Source organism: Mesocricetus auratus, unplaced genomic scaffold (assembly GCF_017639785.1).
Source record: "Mesocricetus auratus isolate SY011 unplaced genomic scaffold, BCM_Maur_2.0 Super-Scaffold_4256, whole genome shotgun sequence".
In the NCBI taxonomy this organism is placed as follows: Eukaryota; Metazoa; Chordata; class Mammalia; order Rodentia; family Cricetidae; genus Mesocricetus; species Mesocricetus auratus.
In genome coordinates, this window is record NW_024429182.1 from 114,655,939 (window position 1) to 114,679,820 (window position 23,882).

The 23,882-nt window shown below is 42.2% G+C and overlaps 1 protein-coding gene across 6 annotated transcripts in view; it reads right to left on the reverse strand.

Annotated features, from left to right (window-relative positions):
• Window positions 1-12,483: 12,483 nt before the first annotated feature.
• Sh3gl3 (SH3 domain containing GRB2 like 3, endophilin A3) overlaps window positions 12,484-23,882 on the reverse strand; it is a 139,447-nt gene continuing 128,048 nt past the window's right edge. For 5 of the 6 annotated variants that reach the window (XM_005077844.4, XM_040729233.1, XM_040729218.1 and 2 more), the window contains one exon: window positions 12,484-13,125. In XM_005077844.4, the coding sequence (XP_005077901.2) occupies window positions 12,920-13,125 (206 nt within the window). In that variant the 3' untranslated portion in view covers window positions 12,484-12,919. Of the gene's footprint in view, window positions 13,126-20,718; window positions 20,827-23,882 lie in introns of those variants that run through there. The other variant, XM_040729236.1, reaches the window with a different exon arrangement.

The window sequence follows — 23,882 nt, forward strand, 5'->3', positions numbered from 1 at the left end:
TCTTAGAGATGAATTAAATGCACATTGTATTATGAGGTTGTTTGAGTTTGGGGTTACAATTGGCAGAATATATGACTTGTGGCTACACACACACACACACGCTGAAGACTTGCTCTCCAGATGATGGTGCTATTTGGGGTGATAGTGGAAACTTTAGAAGGTAGAACTAAACTAGAGGAATTAGACTGAGGAAGCATGCCTTCCAAGGTCTTATTATTTCCCCAGATCCACTGTCCCTCCCTGTTTTCTAAATGACATGAGGTGAAGAAGCTGTCTACACATTCTTCTCTTCTAAGATACTCTGCCTAATTACAGGCCAAAACAGAGGGAACAAGCAACCACGAAAAGAAATCTCAAAATTTGTGACCCAAAATAACCATTTCCTTCTTTTGTTTTTCTTAAGTATTTGTCACAGCAATACAGAACTAACACAAGCACCATGGCTGTCAGAATCGAGAAGAAAGGGAAGGGATACAGAACAGCACACAAGGGATTTTCCATCAAAACCACAGATCTTGTTAAACAGCACAAAGAGATCACCAAGAGTCTCTCCCAGAGACATGCAAGAGTATATGTGCAAGAACCTCCAACCATCCAATACATGCCGCTGACACCATGTATGGCTCCCTGTGCATGGTACCACATACATCCCCAGGCATGGACTATAACGCACTCCCATGAACAGCACAAAGATCTCACGGCAACCACAGATCTCAAGTGCTTGTTGAAAGGAGAAGGTTTGCAATTTCAGCCTGCCGTTTAAGGAAAACAAACAGGAGTCTATCAATACCAGGTCTAGCACTGAAGGATCGAAAGAAAAAATATAATTCTAGTCTAGCACTCGGTAGAAAAGGCCTGAGAGATTTAAATTTTTCAAGCTGGGCTCAGTGGTAAAGGCCCTTCTGTGTCAACATCAGTCAATAAAGAGTAGTTAATCTCTTCTTTAAATGTCAAGGCAGCCACAGAAGCTGAAAAGAATTCAGTCCGAGAAATCGTGACACCAATAGACAGACTCCACGGAAATGGGAGTCTATTGTTTTCCTTACAATAATTTAAAACAATTACTTTAACCAGCAAGTTACAAGAGTACGGAAGCAGCAAGCTGCAAGAGAATGCGATAATATTTTCAAAGTCATGAAAGATAAAACTACCCAGACTGCAAAAGCGTTCCTTCTGAAATGTAGAAGAGACACTTGCCCAAATGAAAGCTGAGGGAACTTGCTGTTAATAGATATGTCCTACACAAAATGCTAAAGGTATTAACAGACAATATTAAAACATATGAAAGTTTAAAACACATGGGTAACTGCTACTATTTAGTCAATTCAGAACACTGTGTAAACCATCTTGAATTCTAGTATAAAGGTTAAATACAAAGGAATCAAAAAATAACTACTGAGAGAATTACTTGTTGGTTGCTATGTAATTTAAGAATAAGCACATTGCGAACCTAAGAAAATGGAGCAGAAGTGTTCAGACTTTGAATGTATTCAAAATTAAATCACTTTTAATGGGCTGCCATAATATTTTATGTAAATGAAAGAAAAAAACTAAGAGTTTGTGGTTTATATTTTTGTTTTAATATGAAAAACTGACAAACTTTAGTTGACTCAAAAAAGACAAGGATACAAATAAATGTGGTTATAAACAGTAAGGAACATAATGCAATTGGTACAAAGGAAATGCCTAAAAGGTCTTGAGACTACCTTGAATAATTACACACCAACTAACTGCATACCAAATGGAATAAAGTTCTGAAAATACTTCTATATATGCCAACCAAGACTGAACCAAGAGAAAATCTAAACTGGTAAGTAATTGATACTTAAGTTCAATCAGAAAAAAATCTGAAAAAGAAAACCTTTGAGACAAATTACTTCATGGTCACAACACATTTAAAAGATATTTTTCAATTCCTTCCCCCAAAATTGAAGGCTGGGATACACTTGCAAATTCATTTTAACAAGTCTTGCATCATCTTGGTACTAAAACTAAACGAGGACACTAAATGAAAAGAAAATTACCAGTCAGTATTCTTAGTGTATGCTAATTTAGAAATCACCAATAAAATCCTGGCTAACTGAACTAAATAGCACATACAAAGGACTATGCAACATGATCAAAGGATTTTATAACTTGAATGTAACAACAGATCAACATATGCAAATAAATGTGATAAATTTGTCCCCTGACTCAACCCTACTGCTCAGGAGATCTTCTCTGGGGTATCATGCATATCTCTCTTGGGAACCTCCCTGTTTCCCAGACTCACCGGCAATGAGATTGTAGGGTGGCACTCCCCTGATCCATGTCTAAAATTCATATGAGTGAGCACATACCATGTTTGTCTTTTTGTGACTGGGTTACCTCACTCAGGATGGTTTCTTCTACCCGGAATCCATTTGCCTGCAAACTTCAAGATTCCAATGTTTTTCCCCCACTGAGGAATACTCCATTGTGTGAATGTACCACATTTTCTCTATCCACTCTTCGGTTGTGGGACATCTAGATTGCTTCCAGGATCTGGCTACTACAAATAATGCTGCTATGAACATAGTGGAACAGACAACCTTGTTGTATGGGCATCTTTTGGGTATATGCCTAAGAGTGGAATTGATGGGCCCTGTGGGAGACTGAGTCCCATATTCCTGAAGAATCTCCATACTGATTTCCAAAGTGGCTGACAAGTTTGCACTCCCATCAGGAATGGAGGAGTGTTCCCCTTTCTCCACATCCTCTCCAGCATAAGCTGGCATTGGTGTTTTTGATTTTAGCCATTCTGACAGGAGTAAGATGATATCTCAGAGTTGTTTTGATTTGTGTTTCCCTAATGGCTAAGGATGTTGACCACTTTCTTAAGTGTCTCTCAGTAATTTTAGACTCCTCTATTGAGAATTCTCTAGTTCTGTAGCCCACTTTTTAATTTGATCCTTTGGTGTTTTGGAGACATGTTTCTTGAGTTCTTTGTAAAATTTTGGAGACCAGCCCTCTGTCAGATGTGAGGTTAGTGAATATCTTCTCCCATTCTGTGGGCTGCCTTTTTGTCTTGTTGACTGTGTCTTTTGCCTTACAGAAGCTTCTCAATTTCAGGAGGTCCCATTTTTAATTGTCGATCTCAGTGTCTGTACTACTGAAGTTATATTCAGGAAGCAGTCACTGCACCAATTCATTCAAGGGTACCTCCTACTTTCTCTTCTAAGAGGTTCAGTGTGGTTGGATTTATGTTGAGGTTTTTGATCCATTTGGACTTAAGTTTGTGCATGGCGATAGATGTGGATCTATCTGCAGTCTTCTACATGCCAATATCCAGTTATGTGCCAATACCAAGCTGTTTTCAGGACTATCGCTCTATAATAGAGCTTGAAGTCAGGGATGGTGATGCCTCCGGATGTTGCTTTGTTGAAAAGGGTTGTTTTGGCTATCCTGGGTCTTTTGTTTTTTCCATATGAAGTTGAGGATTGTTCTTTCAAGTTCTGTGAAGAATTGTGCTGGAATTTTGATGGGGATTTCATTTATTCTGTAGATTGTGTTTGGCAGGATTGCCATTTTTACTACATTGACCCTACCTATCCTAGAGCATGGGAGATCTTTCCATTTTCTGGTGTCTTATTTAATTTCTTTAATGACTCAAAGTTCTTTCAATAGAGGTCTTTCACTTGCTTGGTTAGCATTACCTCAAGGTACTTTATGGTTTTTTGTGGCAATTGTAAAGGGTGATGTTTCTCTGATTTCTTTCTCAACCCTTTTATCATCTGTATATAGTAGGGCTACTGATTTTCTTGAGTTGATCTTGTATCCTGCCACTTTGCTGAAGATGTTTATCAGCTGTAGGAGTTCCCTGGTAGAGTTTTTTGGATCACTTATGTAAACTATCATATCTGCAAATAGTGAAAGTTTGGCCTCTTCCTTTCCAATTTGTATCCCCTTCATCTCCTTTTGTTGTCTTATTGCTCTAGCTAGAAATTCAAGGACAATAATGAAAAGATATGGAGAGAGTGGACAGCCTTGCCTTGTTCCTGATTTTAGAGGAATTGTGTTGAGTTTCTGTCCATTTAGTTCGATGTTGGCTGTTGGTTTGCTGTATATAGCTTTTCTTATGTTAAGGTAAGTTCCTGTTATCCCGGATCTCTCCAAGACCTTTATCATGAAGGGGTGTTGGATTTTTCAAAGGCTTTTTCAGCATCTAGTGAGATGATCATGTGATTTTTGTTTCTCAGCTTGTTTATATGGTGGATTACATTGATGTTGAACCATCCCTGCATCCCTGGGATGAAACCTACTTGATCATGGTGGATGATTTTTCTGATGTGTTCTTGGATCTGATTTGCCAGTATTTCATTGAGTATTTTTCGTCAATGTTCATGAGGGATATTGGCCTGAAGTTCTCTTTCTTAGTTGTGTCTTTGTGTGGCTTGGGTATCAATGTTATTGAGGCCTCATAAAAAGTTTGGCAAAGACCCTTCTGTTTCTATAGAGTGGAATACTTTGAGGAGAATTGGTATGAGCTGTTCTTTGAATTTCTGGTAAAATTCTGCACTGAGGCCATCTGGCCTTGGACTTTTTTTTTTTTTTTGGTTGGGAGACTTTTGATGACTGTTTCTATTTCCTTAGGTTTTATAGGACTATTTAAATTGCTTCTCTGTTCTTGATTTAATTTTGGTAAGTGTATCTATCCAGAAAATTGTTCATCTGCTTTAAAATTTTGAATTTTGTGAAGTATAGGTTTTCAATATATGACCTGATGATTCTCTGGATTTCCTCAGTATCAGTTGTTATATCCCCCTTGATTTTGTTAATTTGCATGTTCACATTCTGACATTTGGTAAGTTTGGATAAGGGTTTATCTAGATTTTCTCAAAGAATCAACTCTTGGTTACATTGATTCTTTGTATTGTTTTCCTAGTTTCTATTTATTGATTTCAGCCCTCGATTTAATAATTTCCTGGTGTCTGCTCTGCTGGAATGAGTTTGCTTCCTTTTGTTCTAGAGCTTTCAGTTGTGCTGTTAACTCTGTAGTGTGAGTATTCTCCAGTTTCTTCATGTGGGCACTTAGTGCTATGAACTTTCCTCTTAGCACTGCTTTCAAAGTGTCCCATAGGTTTGGGTATGTTGTGTCTTCATTCTCATTGAATTCTAGGAAGACTTTAATTTCTTTGACCCAGCAATGGTGCAATTGTGCATTTTTCAATTTCCATGAGTTTGCAGGGTTTCTGCAATGTGTGTTGTTGTTGAATTCTAACTTTAGAGCATGGTGGTCTGATAAGACACATGGAGTTCTTTCAATATTTTTGTACCTATTGAGGTTTGCTATGTTGCCAAGTATGTGGTGCTGAGAAGAAGGTATATTTTGTGTTTGGATGGAATGTTCTACAGATGTCTGTTAGACCCAATTGGGTCATAACTTCTATTAGTTCCTTTGTTTCTTTGTTAAGTTTGTCTGGTAGTCCTGTCTAATGATGAGAGTGGGGTGTTGAAGTCTCCCACTATAAGTGTGTGAGCTTTATATGTGATTTGAGTTTTAGTAATGTTTCTTTTACAAATGCGGATGCCTTTGTATTTGGGGCGTAGATGTTCAGAATTGAGACTTCATCTTGGTGGATTTCTCCTGTGATGAGTATGAAATGACCTCCTTCATCTCTTTTGATTGGTTTGTTTAAAGTCTAATTTGTTAGATACTATGATTGCTACCCTCACTTGTTTCTTGGGTCCATTTGATTGGAAAATCCTTTCCCAACCCATAACTCTAAGGTAATGTCTGCCTTTGAGGCTGAGGTGTGTTTCTTGTATGCAGCAGCAGGGCAGGTTCTGTCTTCGAATCCATTCTGTTAGCTTGTGTCTTTTTATGGGCAAACTAAGACTATTAACATTGAGGGATATTAATGACCATTGATTGCTCATTCTTCTTTGATTTGGAATGGTTGGTGGTGGTAGAATTATATGTGCAATTCCACTCCTTTTTTTCTTTTAGCTGTTGGTAAGGTGGGATTATCTAATGCCTATGTTTTTCTGGTTGTAGTTAAATTCCTTGGGTTGGAGTTTTCCTTCCAGAACCTTCTGTAGGGCTGGATTAGTAGATATGTATTGTTTGAATCTAGTTTTGTCATGGAATGGCTTTCTCCATCTATAGTGATTGAAAGCTTTGCTGGCTATAGTAGCCTGGGCTGGCACCCATGGTCTCTTAGTGTTGGTATAATATCTATCCAGGACCTTCTGACTTTCAGAGTTTCCATGGAGAAGTGAGGTGTAATTCTGATAGGTTTGCATTTAATTGTTACTTGGCCTTTTTCCTTAGCTGCTCTTAATATTCTTTATTCTGTATGTTTGGGGTCTTATGTGTCAAGGGGGCTTTTTTGTGGTCCACTCTATTTGGTGTTCTATAAGCTTCTTGCACCTTTATTGGCATGTCTTTCTTTAGGTTGGAGAAGTTTTCTTCTATGATTTTGTTGAATATGTTTTCTGCCCCTTTGAGGTGGGTTTCTTCCCCTTCTATACCTACTATTCTTAAGTTTGGTCTTTCACAGTGTCCCATATTTCCTGAATATTTTGTGCTAGGGATTTGTTGGACTTAAAATTTTCTTTGGTTGATGAATCTATTTCTCCTAGTGAATCTTCAACACCTGAGATTCTCTCTTCCATTCCTTCTATTCTGTTGGTGATGCTTGCATCTGTAGTACCTGACCATTTGCCTAGCTTTTCTATTTCCAGCATTCCTTCAGACTTTTTTTTAATTGTTTCTATTTCAGATTTCATCCCTTGCACTGTTTGAATTGTTTCTTGCAATTTTTGCTTTGTCTTTTCCTCCATTTCTTGAATTTTTTGGATTGTTTTTTCTTTCATCTCTTTAAGTGATTTTCTCACATCTTCCTTGAGGACCTCCATCATTTTCATGAAGTTGTATTTAGTGTCATTCTCTTCTGCTTCATCTGCGTTGGATGTTCAGGTCTTGTTAGTGTAGGGTCTCTAGATTCTGGCAGTGTAATATTGGTTTTTCTGTTACTGTGTGTGTTTTCATATTGTCTCCTTCCTATTCCTTCTTCCGGTGAAAGGAGCCTCTTCCTCTCCTGGTGGGTACGGGACCAGGGTTCCCTTCAGGTGGGTGTAGCAAATCCAATGCTCTGGTAGCTCTCCTCTGCCTGATCTCATGGGTGGAGAAATGGACTAGGATGCTGGGGTGCTTTGTACCCTGCTGGAGTGAATGGAAGCCCCAGTGGTAGACCCCAGGCACAGGAGGACAGCCTGGATACAGGCCCTGGTTGATTTAGTCTCGTGGGCGGAGCAGGAGACTAGGATGCTGGGGTGCATTGGCTCCCTCCACTGGGATGGAAGCCACGGTGGCAGGCGGCCCATGACCTGATAATTGTTATTATTGTATATAGTTTTATTGTGTTTGAGTTGGAAGCTTTCTTTTTCATTTAGACAAAAAGGGGGTGTTGTGAAATATTTCTTTACACTGTGTGAAGATAAGTCACCTGTGATTAGTTTACTGAAAAGCTAAATGGCCAATAGCTAGGCAGGAAGTATTGGTGGGACTTATAGACAGAGAGAGATCTGGATAAGAAGGCGGTGTCACAAGGTGGACTCAGAGGAAGCAAGACATGCAGGGGGAGGGATAAAAGCCTCTAGTCATGTGGCAGCAGATAGATGAATAAAAATTTATTTTTTAAGTTCTAAGAGCTAGTGGGACAAGCCTATGCTATAGGTCATGCTTTCATAATTAATAGTAAGTGTGTGTGTGTGTGTGTGTGTGTGTGTGTGTAAGTTAGTGACCTAAAGGAAAGTCCAACTACACGAAATAGCCAGAACTGGTCTTGCTATAGAGAGCCATAGACTGTTGCAGATAGTTGTCTCAATCTTGCTACACAGTACAACAGCCTTGAAAGTCTCTGGGTGTTTTGTCTATTGGCCTTCTCTGCTCCCTCCATGGAACTATCTGAGCTAATCCTGCAAGTCAGCAGTCTTCCAAGCCCACAGTCATATCCTGTAGCCTTGTCATTCTCTAGGAATTTAAACCACCATTCCCATCTCCCTTCCCCTTAACTACCTAGTTGCTGCCTCTACAGTGTCTGACCCCAGAAGTATGGCTTCTATACATGTGACCACAGCAGCCCCATCACCCCCATCCTCCTCCTGCACTTAAGGCTGATCCCTGCAGACCGGTGGGCTGCAGCATGCTCCAGCTCTAGCTGTGTGTACACACATCTACACTCCCACCTGTCTATACACATTCAAGGTCTAACTACAGTAGCATCTTTCTTTTACATAGACAAACGTCAAAATATAAGACTAGAAATAATAAAACTCTTGAGAAGATACAATGCATTCTTGATGGGACACCAGAAGCATATACTACCAAAGCTAGGTAAGGTAAATATTGGTAAATTGTCATGTGCTGTTTAAGCTTACTGAAAGTGAACTCTGAGAGTGAAGACCTTCCACTGTTTCTTCTAATCCCCTTGCTCTGGATCAGGCTGGTCCCCCTGCTCTATAACAGGAAACACGAAAAAAACAAACAGCAAGCACCTGAGAGTATTAAAAACACTGTATCCTTGAGAACAGCTAAGTCGGCCATTTTCAACAGTTATCACTATTGTTTTTCTCAAGATGTAAACATGCCTGCAGTGGTAATGAGAACCCAGAAACTCATCCATGGAGAGAAGGCTCAGTTGGAAACTCCAGAGGGCTGTTGTCAACTCTCTAGTCAACATTCGTTGCATGTTTGTAAGCCTCTGATCTGGGAGAGTTGTCTGTCTATACTCCCTCAATCTTGCAACTCCAATCAACTCTACGGCAGATCATAGACTCCTGATTTGATGATATTCTGCTATATGATGCTTCTATTTGCCACTTGATATTTATTCTTTTTACTTTTGCTTGCTATAGATTTAATAAATGCACCCAATAAAAGCAAAGTATAGCTATCATAGATCATTCTCTACCACACAAAACAGCATAAAATGAAAATCTGCACAGTAAACAATCAACCTTTTGATTGCGATAATATATCTGCAAATCATATTTATGGCAAGGAGTTAATATCTAAAGTATATATGGAACAAGTCAGTGGCAAAAAGTAAAATATAACGACCTAATTCTGAAATGAGCAAGGAGCCAAAATAATGCTCAGCAGATACAAAGAAAGGTGTTCAGTGTCACTAATCAAAAAAAAAAAAAACAAAAACTATATTGGGGTGCAGTGAGTTTGCTTATCTTTGGTTTTGCTCTCCACAGTGTCTAGTAGATAAATGCAATCTGAAATATTAAATGGAAAATTCCAGAAAGGGGAAATTCCTTGTTGTAACTTTCAGACCATTCTGAAAAATGTGTTGCAATCTTCAACCGTCTTGCTCCATCATGCCCAAGACATGGATTGTCTCGATGCCCAGTGTGTCCACACTGTAAACACTACCTGGTTGGTAGTTACTTAGCAGGATGTCTGCTCCCACATCTACTACAGTGGAATAGCAGTGCCAGTGTTTAAGCAGTATTTCGTATTGCGCATGCCCTTATTAGTACATCATCAGTACAAGGGTGGAGATGGTAGCATCTTGGATATGCCAGGGAAAGGCTGTGAGTGTTTCATTTAAGCAAAAAATATGAACTTAAGAGGTAAAATAATGATAAAAAGCCTGTGTTAAAAATCTGTGAAACTGTGAAGACTTAAAAAAAAAGGAACCTGTGTTATTTTACCATCCCACCACAGCCTACAGAAGTGAGAGACACCGTGCATGGAAGATACTTAGTTACGATGGAAGAGCATTAAGTCTGTGTACTCACATATAGGCAGAATCTGTGTGTGCATGTGTGCATGTGTGCGTGCACGTGCCTGCGTGCGTGCGTGCGTGCGTGTGTGTGTGTGTGTGTGTGTGTGTGTGTGAATTACTGAGTACTTGGTGTCAACCATCTACTCTAGGTCTAAGATATTTAGCAAATCCCCTGCAGTAAGGGGAAATGGCTGTCACCTCACATTAACAGAGACAGTGACAACAAGCAGTAAGGGGTTGGAGAAGGGGATGCCACAATACTCTTGGTGATGTACATTGATGCAGACATCATAGGAAGCAGTATGGGAATGCAACCAATAGCACAAACATACAACCTTCAGGAAATACAGGTAGTTTAATAAGGAGGTTAATTAATACACCAAATCAGCATAAATCCAAGTTCATTTTGCTTGTCCTTTTGACCCATTTCCATGTAAAGTAACTTTAAAATTGACCATAAAACTGGAAATGTGTTAAGAGCAGAAACCTAGTTATGTTGTATACACCCACACAATAAAATATTACATAGCTTGTTCAAGGACTTAGGTCTACAATTAACATGTAACATTGAAATCACAATATACACTTCCATTCATGTACACATGTGAATGCAGAAGTATACAAGGGAAAGACATAATGAAAATTGTCACAAAAATAAGTCTTTTGTGGTTATGCACTAAAAGGTGATTTCCTTTATAACTTTACAGACAACCTGAATTTTCCTATAATACATCTGCATTACCTTTTATAATTAGAAAAATAAAGCTATCTGAATGTTCAAACTTGTTTTCACATCTGAAAGGTCATAGATACTTTTTCCAATTAAAGAAGTCACATGAATTCTTAACAATGAGAATAGAAAACTCGATGCAAGCTGTGCTGTGTGCTCCTTATTTTGTCAACCTAACACAAGCCAGGGTCATCTGGAAAGAGGCAGCCTCAGTTAAGAAAATGCCCCATCAGATTAGCCTGTAGGCAATGCCACCCTGGGCTTGAGGATCCTAGGTTTATATAATAGAGCGGACTGAGCAAGCCAGTAAGCAGCGCTCCTCCAGGGGTTCCTACACCGGGTTCCTGCCCTGACTTTCCTCCATGACGGACCACATAGTCTGTAAGATAAATCAAACCCTTCCCTTCCTGAGCTGCTTTTGTTCACAGTGTTTATTGCAGCAGCAGAGAGCAAACCGGGAAGGCAGTGAATGTCCATAAAGCTATGAGTGCCTTGAGGCAGGAACTCACAATGAAATGTTCTCCGCACAGCTGCTAGAAGCAGTTGGTACCAAGCCTGCACCAGGAGCCAGATGCTATCTGCCAGCCTTCTCCACAAATATCATGTAGAGATGGGACCCTGCCAAACAGCTGAGGCCGCAAGCCCGTGGAAGACATAATGTGACACAGGCATAGTAGTCATCGCCTGGGCATGGTTACCATGCCCCCTCCTGAGCAGCTGTCTGGTGGTTAACCAAGTCCTATTTTTAATCGCTTTAAAGTGATCTGATATAAAATGCTGAGTTTTTTCAGTTATCATTAGAAATTAATCTGTAGCTCTCAATTAAATCCAATTACTGCTTATTTTCCCCTAAGCCAGTTATCACAGTAAATGATGAACATCAAGAGTGCCTGTGGGCTTCTCATTGGTAAATTTCTAATATAGCAGATGGAGAATAAAAGCCTGGTATAAAAACAGGCTTGTTTGTGAATTTACATGTAAAAAGATGTAATAAGAGCTATTCTAGAAGGGTGAAGACCTGACCATGGACAAGGGAGATGACTGTGAACTAAAATTCCAGCTCTGACACTTGACTGTGTGACCGGAAAAGTGACTTGGCATTTCTGTGGCGCAATCCTAGTGTCTGAAGGATGGGCATCAAATGGACCTCACAGGACAGGACGGCTTATGAGGATTTCATGGAAGCTGCTTATAGCAGCCCCTGGCATATAATAAATGCCCAGTGAATGCTAAGAATTACACTGACTGTGCAAGGCATGTGCGCACACACACACACACACACACACACACACACACACACACGAACCTGTTAAGAAAGCCAGTTCAGGAGACTAGGAAACTCAACTTAGGTCACCTCAGGTGATAAATCTTGCCTCTGGGTTTTTGTTACAAATGCCAGTGACCACTATTGCAGCTCCCAGAGACTGATGGACACTTGTATGCCAGCATCCATCACACAATCAGAGCCCAAACTCTGTTCCTGCCACTACTTATAGTCTGATGCTAGACAAACCACCCGTGACTCCCCTTCTCTGCAAAGGGGAGCAGTAGAAGACTCCTCTTTGTGTGGCAGGATTGTTGTGGGCTCTGCTGTGCCACAGCATGTGACAAGGTCATGCTGAGGCTAAGGACAGAGCTGTCTGCAAACTTAAGTTATTGGACACTCGGCCCAACAGACCATACTTCTGCCTCAGCATCCACAATGGGCCTGCTTGAAAGCCTACCAGCCCATGTGTGACAGCAGACAAATTGAGGTGGGCTGTTTTATAAACCTGACACTAGGCAAAAAGGTTTTCTAGTCTTGAGCTGCAAAGAGGATAAACCATATTTGAATTAGTGGCTAATAAAGGGCCACACCCCCACCTGTTGGCACTGATCTACTGCCATACCTAAGGGCCCTGCCTGGCACCCCAGGTCAGCCAAGGGGCACAGGAGGAATTTGTGCTGAAGTCCATGCTTAAAGAGCAATTTTACATAAAAATAACCATAGTCTTTAATGAACACAGCGTGTCATCTTTATTGGGCTGTTCACAGATAAGCTTAAAACAGGTAAAGACTGGATACCATTGAAACCTCAAGAAACAAAATCTTTAGCTTTTTCAGCTGCAAAGGGTGCATTCCACTGCAGCTAAGAACAACACAGGTCATTCGTTCACATATCTGTAATGGGCGCAATTTACTTTTTTTCCGCAACAGGAAGCAAATACATTTAACCAATGACTTTTTAGAACAAGAAGAAAACTATCTTTATGAGTTAGGACAAAGGAATCAGTTATACAAATTAAATTGATACAAAATACATTATAAAGAAAACACACATACAAAAGTGATTAAGTGGGCCAGAGAGTGGGGATGTCACAGAACACCACACTGAGAGAACACTGGTGCAGATTCATTTCAGTTATGAAATTAGGTCCAAAAGACACATTTACCGAGGTAAAGGCACAATGACTTCCACGTAATTAATGGGGAAGAAGCCGGATTCCCCACGTAGCATTCCTTCATACCAGTTTTCATCTATCTGATTGGTTAATGTAATGATGTCCCCTTCTTTAAATCCTAATTCTCCTTGGTTTTCTGGCTCAAAGTCATAGAGACCACGACAACAGGGCTGGTCCGTGGGAATGTGAGTACCTGTCCATGTGATACAGAGACAAGACAAAAAGTACAGGTTAACATAACAATCACCCAGGGAAACAAGAAATGGGGGAGGAGCCTGTACTTGCTCCTGGCCCATCCCAAAGTTGGCTTCCCTTGCTCTCAGGTACTTCTTGTGGTCCCTGGCCAATTCCAGTCTCCTCAGCTCTCCAGCTGCCTCAGGCAACTCTCTGTACCCAGGACCTGTCTTCCCAGTCCTCTGAGGAAGAGGATACATGCCCAGCCCACCTCCACTCAACCTGGCCCAGAGTAAAGCAGGGGAAAAGCAAATCACAAAGCATCAGTCCTGTCTCCAGAATGCTCAGACTCTGCTCGTGGTGAAGGGTGGCACTTGAGAAAGCTAAAGGACAAAGTTGAGGTGGTATGTTACCAAGCCTGGAGTGCTGAGGTGCTGACATGGGGACAAGAAGAGAGGAGCAGAGCAGAACCAACGTATTCACTGAGCAGACTAATGGAGTCAAGCCTGGAGTTCTCACAACTGTCTTCCCCCAACACTAAAACATGGTCATTATAAAAGAGAAAATGTGTAGGCAGATTTGGGACAAGTCAACTCTAACTCACTGATTGAGAGAAAACCAGCACGAAGCCTGCAAATGCCAGGTGTTTGTATGAATACATATGTGAATATATTTCTATATATTTGCTTTCATTAAATAATATTCTTGTACTTAGTACTGCGAGCCTGACCCCACACACGACCACTGGCTACTGGCCAGCTGCCACCTGTACCAGTTTTCCTCTCTTGTTGGCATCTATTACGGCCAGTCGGTTCTGAGCACACTTGGTCTTATCAAACCTACGATTGGACATTTGCAGCCTCCCTTCCTTCCTCGCTGCTCTCCTCTCCTTCGTCATCTTATCTTCCAGCCTTGCTTCTTTCTGTCTTTTCTCATTTCTCCTCTCCCCTGCTCCCTCCTCCTTTCAGCCTTCCCTCCACCCTCTCTTCCTGTCTCTTTTAGTCTTTCTCAGCTTTGACAGACAAGTCTGAAGACAGTAGCATGTACATCTCTTGACATATACACACACGCGAACATCTGCACTTTTTCCTAAGAGCAGAGTGACTGCCTAGAACAGGATTTGATCATCACAGAACATGAAGTTTGCCAAGATGCTTGACATTTGCTATCAATTTAATACTCTATCTTTATCTCAACAAATTAGAAGCTCCCATATAATCCAAACACTGTCCTTCTATTCCCAAATAGTACAAAGTATTCCCAGCTCCTCATCTGTATGTTTTATTTTTTACAGTTTGTGCTGGAAACTGAGCAAGTAGTAGGCTTTCTATTTTGCTTTGGAATATATAATTTCAGGACAGTAAAGGAGGGAAAATGAGGCTTTTCATTCATAGATTATCCTCCATGGCTACATACGGTTATGGAAGAGAATTTCTTTATTGTTATTTTATGTGCATTGGTGTTTTACCTGCATATATATCTGTGTGAGAGTTAGGTAAAAGCCCCTGAGTTTAAGACAGTGTTGAGCTGCCATATGGGTGCTGGGAATTGAACCCAGGTCCTCTGGAAGAGCAGTCAGTGCTCTTAAACACTGAAACATCTCTCCACCCCCCTTGAACAGAATTTTATTTGAGAATTTTAATTAATTTTTTTCATGTTACAACTTTTGTTTATCCATTTATATTTGGGCAAAATGAGGAAATTTTTATTATGTTATAATAATGCTGAAGCAGTTACAATTTTTAAAATGATCCTTTTTCTTCACTGATTTCAAATACTACTTTTATATCTTATTGTTGAGAGTATGCCTACCTCGCCCAGGCTGACCATGAACTCAAAGGGATCCTCCTGCCTCCACTTCCCAGGTGTTGGGATCACATGTGTGTACATACCATCACACCTGGCTTTATCATTTAATTATCATGAGCCCCATAGTCTATTTTGAGATTTTCAATTTAGCTCAAATGATCCATTTGGTAACAGCACCATATCTTTTTTTCATATTATAGCTTTAAAGTAAATATTAAGTAAAGCAAATTCCTGGCCACTATTCCATTATAGAATTCTCTGGCTATTCTTACAGTCATGCAGGTAAACTTTACTGCTGCTGTATATTTTTCATTTTGACTGGATTATGCTTTCTGTTTTTCCCTCTGAGTAGTAATAAAATTAATTTTAAGAGACTTTTTAAATGACTGCCCATTTGAAAAGGCCACAGTAATTCAAGTACCACATTTTCACTCTGTGGCAGGGTGACACTTGCTACTATTTCAAGATTTCTGTGCCTATACTTCAAAGTGAAATGACTTAAACAGGCTTTGGAAACACAATTCTGTTGATTTCATTTTTTGAAGGTAAACATTTCTTCTTTGTTTTCTAGTTAGTTTGAAGATTTTCCATGAATTCCCTGAGTCTATGAGTTGGTGAATATAGGACGTGATCTAGACTAGTGTAAGATAATGGGCTTAGCATGTCCAGGGTTAGACATGGCTTCCTGCTCTAGCTCTCAGCAGCCCTTCCAGAAGCTCAGAGGTTCCCACAGTCCCCTGTGAGGAGCTGAAGTTGTAATGACAAGCAAGAGCCTTGACCAAGTGAGATGATGCATTGGTTGGAGAAAGGCTAGGAGCATGGACCACTGATGACACCAAGACTGTCTCTAGGCATGCAATGGAAGGAAGCTAAATCCCAACCCAGACTGTGCACACATAGGAAGGCCACAGGCATTAGTTAAAAATCAGTCATCTAAAAAGAGACTGCGAGACTCTCTCTGCCACCAACAGCTGCCTCCTGTTGGGAACGTTCCCCTAGGCTCCTTGCTGAACCCAGAGCCAACAGAGGTCATTCTAGAAAGGGAGTAGAGCTCCCAGAGCAAAACCAATTTCCAGTATTCTGACTGAAATATCTGACATGCTTTTCCTTCTCCATTCAGTTTTATGGTTTCCATTTTTGTGTCCTCTTTCTATTGCTGTTAGGACAGTGTTGGTTTAAATGAGGTTCACATATTTAAATGTCTGGCTCCCAGTTGGTGGACTGTTTAGTAAGGACTAGGAGGTGTGGCCTTATTACAGGAGGTGTGCTACCGGGGATGGCTTTGAGGCTCCAAGCGTGCCCATCAGGCCTACTCTCTCTCTTTCTCTCTGCTACCTGCCTGCAGACCAGGACGTAAGCTCTCACTCAGCTACTGCTCCAATGCCTGCCTGCCTGCCTGCCTGCCTGCCTGCCTGCCTGCCTGCCTGCCTGCCTGCCTGCCTGCCTGCTGCCATGTTCCCCCGCCATGATGGTCATAGGCCAACTCTCTGAAATTGTAAGTCAGCCCCAAGTGCTTTCTTTTACAAGGTGCCTTTGGTCATGGTGTCTTCACAGCAACAAAGCAGCAACTAAGACAAGGCCTCCCTTCCCACCTTTAGGCTTCACACAAGAGCTGACATTCTATACTGCTTTCCTTCCTCATCAAGTCTCTGGGACTCACACAAAGTAAACAGAGGAAAAGCCCGAGAGAAAGAATGGGAATGGATTCGGCTATTCCTGTGGTTGGCCAAGGATGACTCCCAGACCTGTTAAAGAAGGTTATTTTTTTTTAATTTCCAGATCTTGCCAACCTGGGGGAGGAGAACTGAGAACCACCAGTGCCACAGCCTTCCCTGCATCCAGTAATGTTTGCAAGTGTCTGGAGCTTCGGCTGCTGGGGGAAGAGAAAGCAGTAGTGATAAGGTCTCTCCCTCTGCTGAGAGGCAGCCTCTGCCCCTCAGGTAACCTGTGGGCCGACCAACTTCTCAGAACCTGGGACTATCCACACAGTGACATCCGAACCTTCTGGAAGTTTGTAGCACTTGTAAGGCTCCTTCCAGGAGAGACCTCACCCCAGCCCCAGTCAGTAAATTCCTTTTGTTATACTGATGGCAGCCATAGAGACAAATTGAAATGTTAGGGCTTAGTTTCATTGTTCTAAGTTTTAAAGACTAACATTCAGTGACTCCAAAGCACTAAGGAACTGAGTTTCCACCAGAGAACTTTTCATTTTTTCTTTGGTTACACAGTATTTAATGAAGGGAGGCAGGGTTGCACTTGGGGCTTTGAGTCAGAGTTAGCATCACTGAGGAACAACTGTTTTAGTGTGACATGTAAAGATGACCAGGTTCCTTCCACATTTCTGCCACCCAGTGGATTTAACTGAGGAGATAGGTCGGACAGACTCCGTGGGCTCAGAAAGCACCTCCTCAAACACACACTGCCCAGACACAAGACAAGCATGGAGTCCAGCACAAACCTACACCTTTTTTGAAGAGATCACAAGGCTAATACCAAGTCAGAAAGAAACACCAATGATCCAGACCCCAAACTAAGGCTTACCTCACTCTAGATCACCTTCTACACAATTTGTGATGCTACCGAGACACTGTGTGGGTTATCACACTGACTCACCATCTAGTTCTCCCTTCCACTTACTATATAAGGCAAACACATTATAAGTAGGAAACAGTTGTCCAAGGCAACTTGTAAGTGCATATATTCACAGGCTCATACTCACACATACATCACACACACACACACACACACACACACTGCACTAACTAATGAGGAAACAGACACACAACTCAGTTCTCACTTCATTCATCACAGGCAAAGGCCACTATCATATTGCCCATGTTGCCCACTTTGATATTTCTAGAGAGGCAGTGATTGGCACTCATATCACAGGGCACCAGCAAACAAACTAAGCAGAGAGCATCTCATGAGACCACTAGCAAGAAAGACTCCATAATGGAGTCTAGGGGCCTTTTCCCCCTTTCTGCACTGCCTGGATACCAAGCACACCCCTTGGATGCCAGTGAACATCATCAGAACTTGGGCTAGCCTGAACCACCTTCGCAGCAGTATAACATTCTGAAATACTTCCTGATACACTTTTAATTCTGGGTAATTTTTGTTACCTAGGGCCCTCCACCAAGTAAGCCTCCCTACTACGCAGGGAGCCCAGAGCCTGGACATGAACCAAGTGGTCAACAAATACCGTGTAAGTTTTGAAATGTTGCTGTCTCACTTGTGAGATGCTGTGCCAGAGGCCAGGCACGTTTTGTAGATTTAAGAAACAGACAGACTCTGGTTCCAAAGAACCAAGAGCCTAGATATTTTATTCCAACCCATAGAGATGGGGCGACTGTTTCTTGTAACTTAGAAGCACTTCCTAGAGGAAGAGGACATGGAGAGAGAAGAGAAGACAGCAGCCCACAGCATGGAAATGTTTCCTAGGTTACGCCCAGAGGATGACATCAGCCCCACTTCCCACTGGAACTCTAGGTCAAGGCAGGAAGTGCTCTGAGCCAGGCAAACTGTGGTGTAATGAAACCAAACAGGACCTTGAAGTGACACCACTTGCTCCCCACAAAACATAGACAGATCTCCCAAGTGCTGGCAAGAGTGAGGCAGGGCTGGGGGACCTCAGGCCACCTCAAGAACTTCACTGATGCTCAGCAACACAGACCTGGCTTCTCAGAGGTGGGACAGAAGCAGAGGCATCAGCAAAGCAGTTCTGAAGCCAGGCCCCTGGGGAAGTAAGCTTCCACATGTGCAGCCTCAACCCCATCAGCTCCCCTGCATTTGGACAACAGCTTGGGATGGACAAAGGGACAAGGACACAGCTAAGGAAAGTCACCAGCTCAAGGAGGGGTTCATCTCTGAATGGGCCATCTATGCTTTTCATTAGAAGAGACTGAATTACCTTGAAATGGCAAAATTACATTTTTTTCCATTAAAAGAAATGGAAAAAAGATTAATCTTTTTTTCTCTCTCTTTCCATTTTTGGCAAATGGTGGAAATGGAAAAAAGATCAAGCTGTTTCCGCTGCTGTTCTAAATGGAGACTCATAGCAAGCCCAGCTAGAGAAATAAAATTTCTGCCCACCTGAGAGAAAATGGCTGGGCCTTCCAGGACACAAAATCCACATCATGGAAGACAGCACTTGAAGCCAGCCAAGACAATCTCTGCTTCCTCAGTGTTTGAGATACCCATCCGAAAGATGACTAAATGCTTGGTTTCCCACTGCCCGACACAAGCACCTTCCCACAAAACTCCTGGCAAGAAAACGCCTTCCCAGCCAACATCCCATCTCTGCCGCTGTGGTCTCTGAGACCCCCCTCCACCCCTGCTTTTGCATGCAGTTGTTGGTAACCAGAACCATGGATAAAATGTGCATACAAGAGCGTCACTGGCTACCACAAGTCTGTGTGCTCTTGATCAGGGAGCAGACACACAGGACCCCTCTCCTACACACCCTCAGGAGACCTCCTCTATTTTCTCTTACTTCTGTCTGAGACCTGGCCTTAGTGTAACAGTGTAACATGAGAGATGTAGAAAACTCTCTCTCTCTCCCTTCCTCTCTCTCTCTCACTCTCTTAAATACTTATTATTTACTAGTATTCAACCTCTGCTCCACAGCATTAGTGAGTTCTCTGTCAGACACACACAATAGAGATGGAAAACAGATGCTTCCTAAAACCTTGTTTCTCTTGACAATGATACGGTTGGTCCACTTTCTAACAACAGAGGATCCCATCTTAACCTCAGGAAAATTCTTCCAGTGTACTTCCCTCAACCTCAAATTCCTACTCAAAGATATCACTGGCAAACACAAACTCTGACATTTTTTTCTGTGTAGTAGCCATCCAATCTCATAATGCCTCATCTTACCTTGTTGCAAAGCTCTTGAGTGTTAGCATTTACCTCTCGGGCAACAGTGTCATCTCACCTCAGAGACAATGGATTTAATTCAGTGACTAAATACTACCATTTCCCTCCAATAGAAGGGACAGTGAAGGTGGTGCTGAATTCTGACTCCCTCCCAGGAGCAGAGTCCACTCTGAGGACCATTTTATCTTGTGCATCTCTGAGTAGCAGTGGGAAGGTTTGTCCCCTCTCCATGTCTCAGCCAACCTCAACTCCTCTCTACATCTGAGCCAATCCCTGCACTTCACCTGAGCTCAGATCCTTGGCTGAACACATCCCAGGGAGCTCCGGAAGCCAAGCACACCCTCCTCTATCTTAATCCTGCCCAGCCTCGAGGGTTGTCCTTCCCTATAAGGGCTTCTGTGCTCCCCTCCTGGGCCTGCAGTCTGAAACAGCATCCACTCCCTAGACGCCAGCATAGGCACAGATCAGAGCGCCTGATTTGTTCTCCCTCCTCCCACTTCCCTCCTCCATTCCCCTTCCTCAGGCTGGGTTGCTATTCTCAAATGCTGTTTTCCACACCTGACTTTGAGGGAGGTGAGGGCTGAAGTGGCGAGCAGGGGACACTCTTCTCAGGTGGGGCAAGTGCAGGCCCTTCCATCACGCCTGGCCTCCACTATCTTTCAGACCACCAGAGGCTTTCACCCTTGATCCCTTCACACACACCTACTTTCTGGGAGTCAGGGATGGAGAGGGAACTTCACAGCACCTACTGTCAGCATGAGTCCTGTGGAGGACAAGGTACGGGGTCTCCGGGAAGCTACTGACCTGAGGAAGGCTCTTTGTCTTTTAGTGAATGCCCCAAACTGTTGTGTCTTTTGAGATTTTGTTCCCATTTTTTGTTTGTTTGATTGCTTTTGTTTAAAAAAAAATACAGCTTTTTTCTTGCCTCCCTTGTAGCCGGGGTTGCGACCTGTCACTTTTTCCTGCTGCCAGTAGACCTTCCTGAAGAAGTCCCTCGGGCCCTTCTAATCTGCTGCCTTCAGTCTGTGGTAGGCTGGGAAATCAGATAACCGATTATGTAGTATCAACAGTGGCTGTGTTGTGGGCTCTTACACTGTACAGTGACCAGCACCTCTAATTTAGGCTTTAATTTTATCCTTAGAATAATTCTACCCCTGCTCTTCAGAGGACAAAATGGAGACCCAGAGGTACAAAGTGACAGAGATGTATGGGACTGTAGTTCCCTCTGCACCCCAAGCCCCCTTCCTCCTCTTTGGCTATGGCTCAGTAGGGGTGAATACAAAGTGACAGAGATGTATGGGACTGTAGTTCCCTCTGCACCCCAAGCCCCCTTCCTCCTTCTTGGCTGTAGCTCAGTAGGGGTAAATACATGACTTGCCTTCCATTCTCTCCCTTCTCTCATGTCCAAATGCTCAGTAGTGACGCCTCGTCACTTAAGCTACACCTAGGGCCACTAAGGCTCAGAGAAGGAGCCTGGCTGGTAGAGAGAATCAGCATTTCACTCGGGAGCAAAGCCCAAGTGTCCTAGAATCTTCATCTCCACAAGAGAGTCACCTAAGATCTGACTACAACTGAAGAATTGACTCAAAAATTTATCTCCTAAACCTGCTGGGGCAAAAACACAATTCAACAATCTCTTCCTCTCCTTTCTTCTTCTCTCCTTCCCTCATTGTCTCCCCTCACGCATCTCCCCCTCCCTTATCTTGTCTCCAGGTCAAGCTGGCCTCAAACTTCCTATGTAGTTGAGGATGACCTTGAACTTCTTATGCTCTGGACTCTACCTCCAAAATTCTGGAATTATAACAGTAAATCACTATGCCCAGTTAACACAGTACTGGGGATTCATGCAAGCTAGGCATGCACTCTGCCAACAGAGCTCCATACCCAACCCCAAAAGTTTAATTCTAACTCAGGCTCATACACAATCAAGTGTATGCTCCAGGCCAGGCGCCATGCTCAACCTGTAAGGCTCTCTCTTTCCAAAACTTATAATCTCCAAGTTTAGTTCTAAATTCTTTTGAGGCTAATACTTTTCTCATAACATACTAAGATACAACATCGGTGTATAACTCTGACACACAAAATTTTGTTTTCACCGGGGCTGAATTACAATGTGTATTCATCAGGCTAGACTGCAGCTAGCTGTCCCCGGACCCCAGCTCTGGGACAGATCACCAGAGTCTCTGTTTCCTTGAACTTCTGTCCCCACCCCAGCTAGCCTTAAACTCCCTATTCTGGTCTTCTGGGCTCTTCCTCCCAAGTACTGGGATTATACAACATAAAATTTAAATCTTAATCTATGATGTGTACATTGTAAATTGCTAAGTAAAGTCTATAAATTGTTTTTTTTGTTGTTTTTGCTAGCATAATGACCCACTACTTGTTACGACAGGTGATTTACTGAAATTGCCAATCAGGGAATGCAAGTTTATTCATTGTCATCATAGAAGTAAGTCATGTGATTTGTTTTAACCTTACACCAACCCTTCACCATCCACACAGGCTTGTCACTTGAGTTTAAAAAAACCAAAAAAAATAAGCTTGTGCCCCATTGTGACAAAGGCCAGACAGAGTTGTCTAGTGGATGACTAGTGCAGATTCTACGAAGCGGTGGCCCATTTAGTTACCCAGACTCCCTGACTGGTGAACCCCTCAACTACAACCAAGCCCAATGTTTATGAGTTGCTTTTGCCAAGACATGGGGATTGGGAAAGACACGCTGTCATCAGAAGTAGCTTTCTGGTGACTGGCATAGGGACCAGCTGGGAGATGGCCTGGGGAGAGCTACTTCTTGCTTTGTACACATGGATTAGTTACTAAAGCTGGAAAATCAAAAGACTGCACAGATATAGGGCTTCAGGTGTTTCTCTAAGAATCACCAAGACAGGTCTGGCCATCCTGGGCACTCATTCTCCACGGAGAGAAGTGATATAGACCACCTCTTCAGGGATGTCATCTGTGCAAATTCTAATAGTTTCCTGGAGCTGTATTACACAGCTGCCTCATTCAAAATCCTGTGGGGTTTTTGTTTGTTTGTTTGTTTGTTTGTTTGTTTTTTTAGTTTTTGGTTTTTCGAGACAGGGTTTCTCTGGGGCTTTGGAGACTGCCCTGGAACTAAAAACTCTTGCAGACCAGACTGGTCTCAAACTCAGAGATCCACCTGTCTCTGCCTCCCCAGTGCTGGGATTAAAAGCATGTATCACCACCTCCCGGCTCTGTTCTTTAAAAATTAACGTCAATATTTGTATTATGATGTTTGAAATGTTAGCTTATAGCTTAGCCTTGTTGTTGTAAAATACATAGGCAACTATAAGATATCCTGCATTTGAGATAACATCACACAGCTATTTTCACCAAGTTCTACTGAAATTCCCCAAAGCTAGGTGAGAGGCTATGTCTTATGGTTCTCAGAAACTTCCATGGAAGAGCAAGAATTCTGGGGTACTATTCTGTACAGTGAGAAAGCCTTTCCCTTCCAATGCCTCCTTCAACTTGGAAAATAGCAAAAGGCTTCCTCATACCATCAGCTATAATCTACTTTCTAATAATAACTTCTCAATATCTGAAATATTAAATGTTCAACCTGACAAGTTCTAAAATGTTAAGAATGCCAAGTATTCAGGGACAGCATAACAAACACAGCGCTCAGAGCTCAAAGTGCCTGAGCACAGGAAGCCCAACACCTTCATTCAGCACAGAACTCTACCCAAAGTTGGCTCGAATTGTGGGAATCTGAACTACAATGTGGTACTCCTGTCCCCTTGTTTATCCTGCCCTTGTGATGATACAAGTCAGGATAACTACTGAGAGCTACAGAAATGGCTGTAAGGGGGGTGACAAACCTGCTGACTGAATGAACTCCATCCTCAGGACTCTGTGAAATTTTAATTTCCTCTTCGGAAATTAAGGTCAATAAATGTGTATGCTCCTATTGCAAAATGCTTGTCTTTTTTTAACGTGTAAGCCCTGCCTTCCCCTGTTGAAGACATGTTTATTTTCCAATGTAATCCCAGGAGATTGGTGCCCATGAGAGAAATGACTTGGGCTCTAGAAGCCATTTCTAAGCAGCCTTTAAAGTGTCAAGAAATT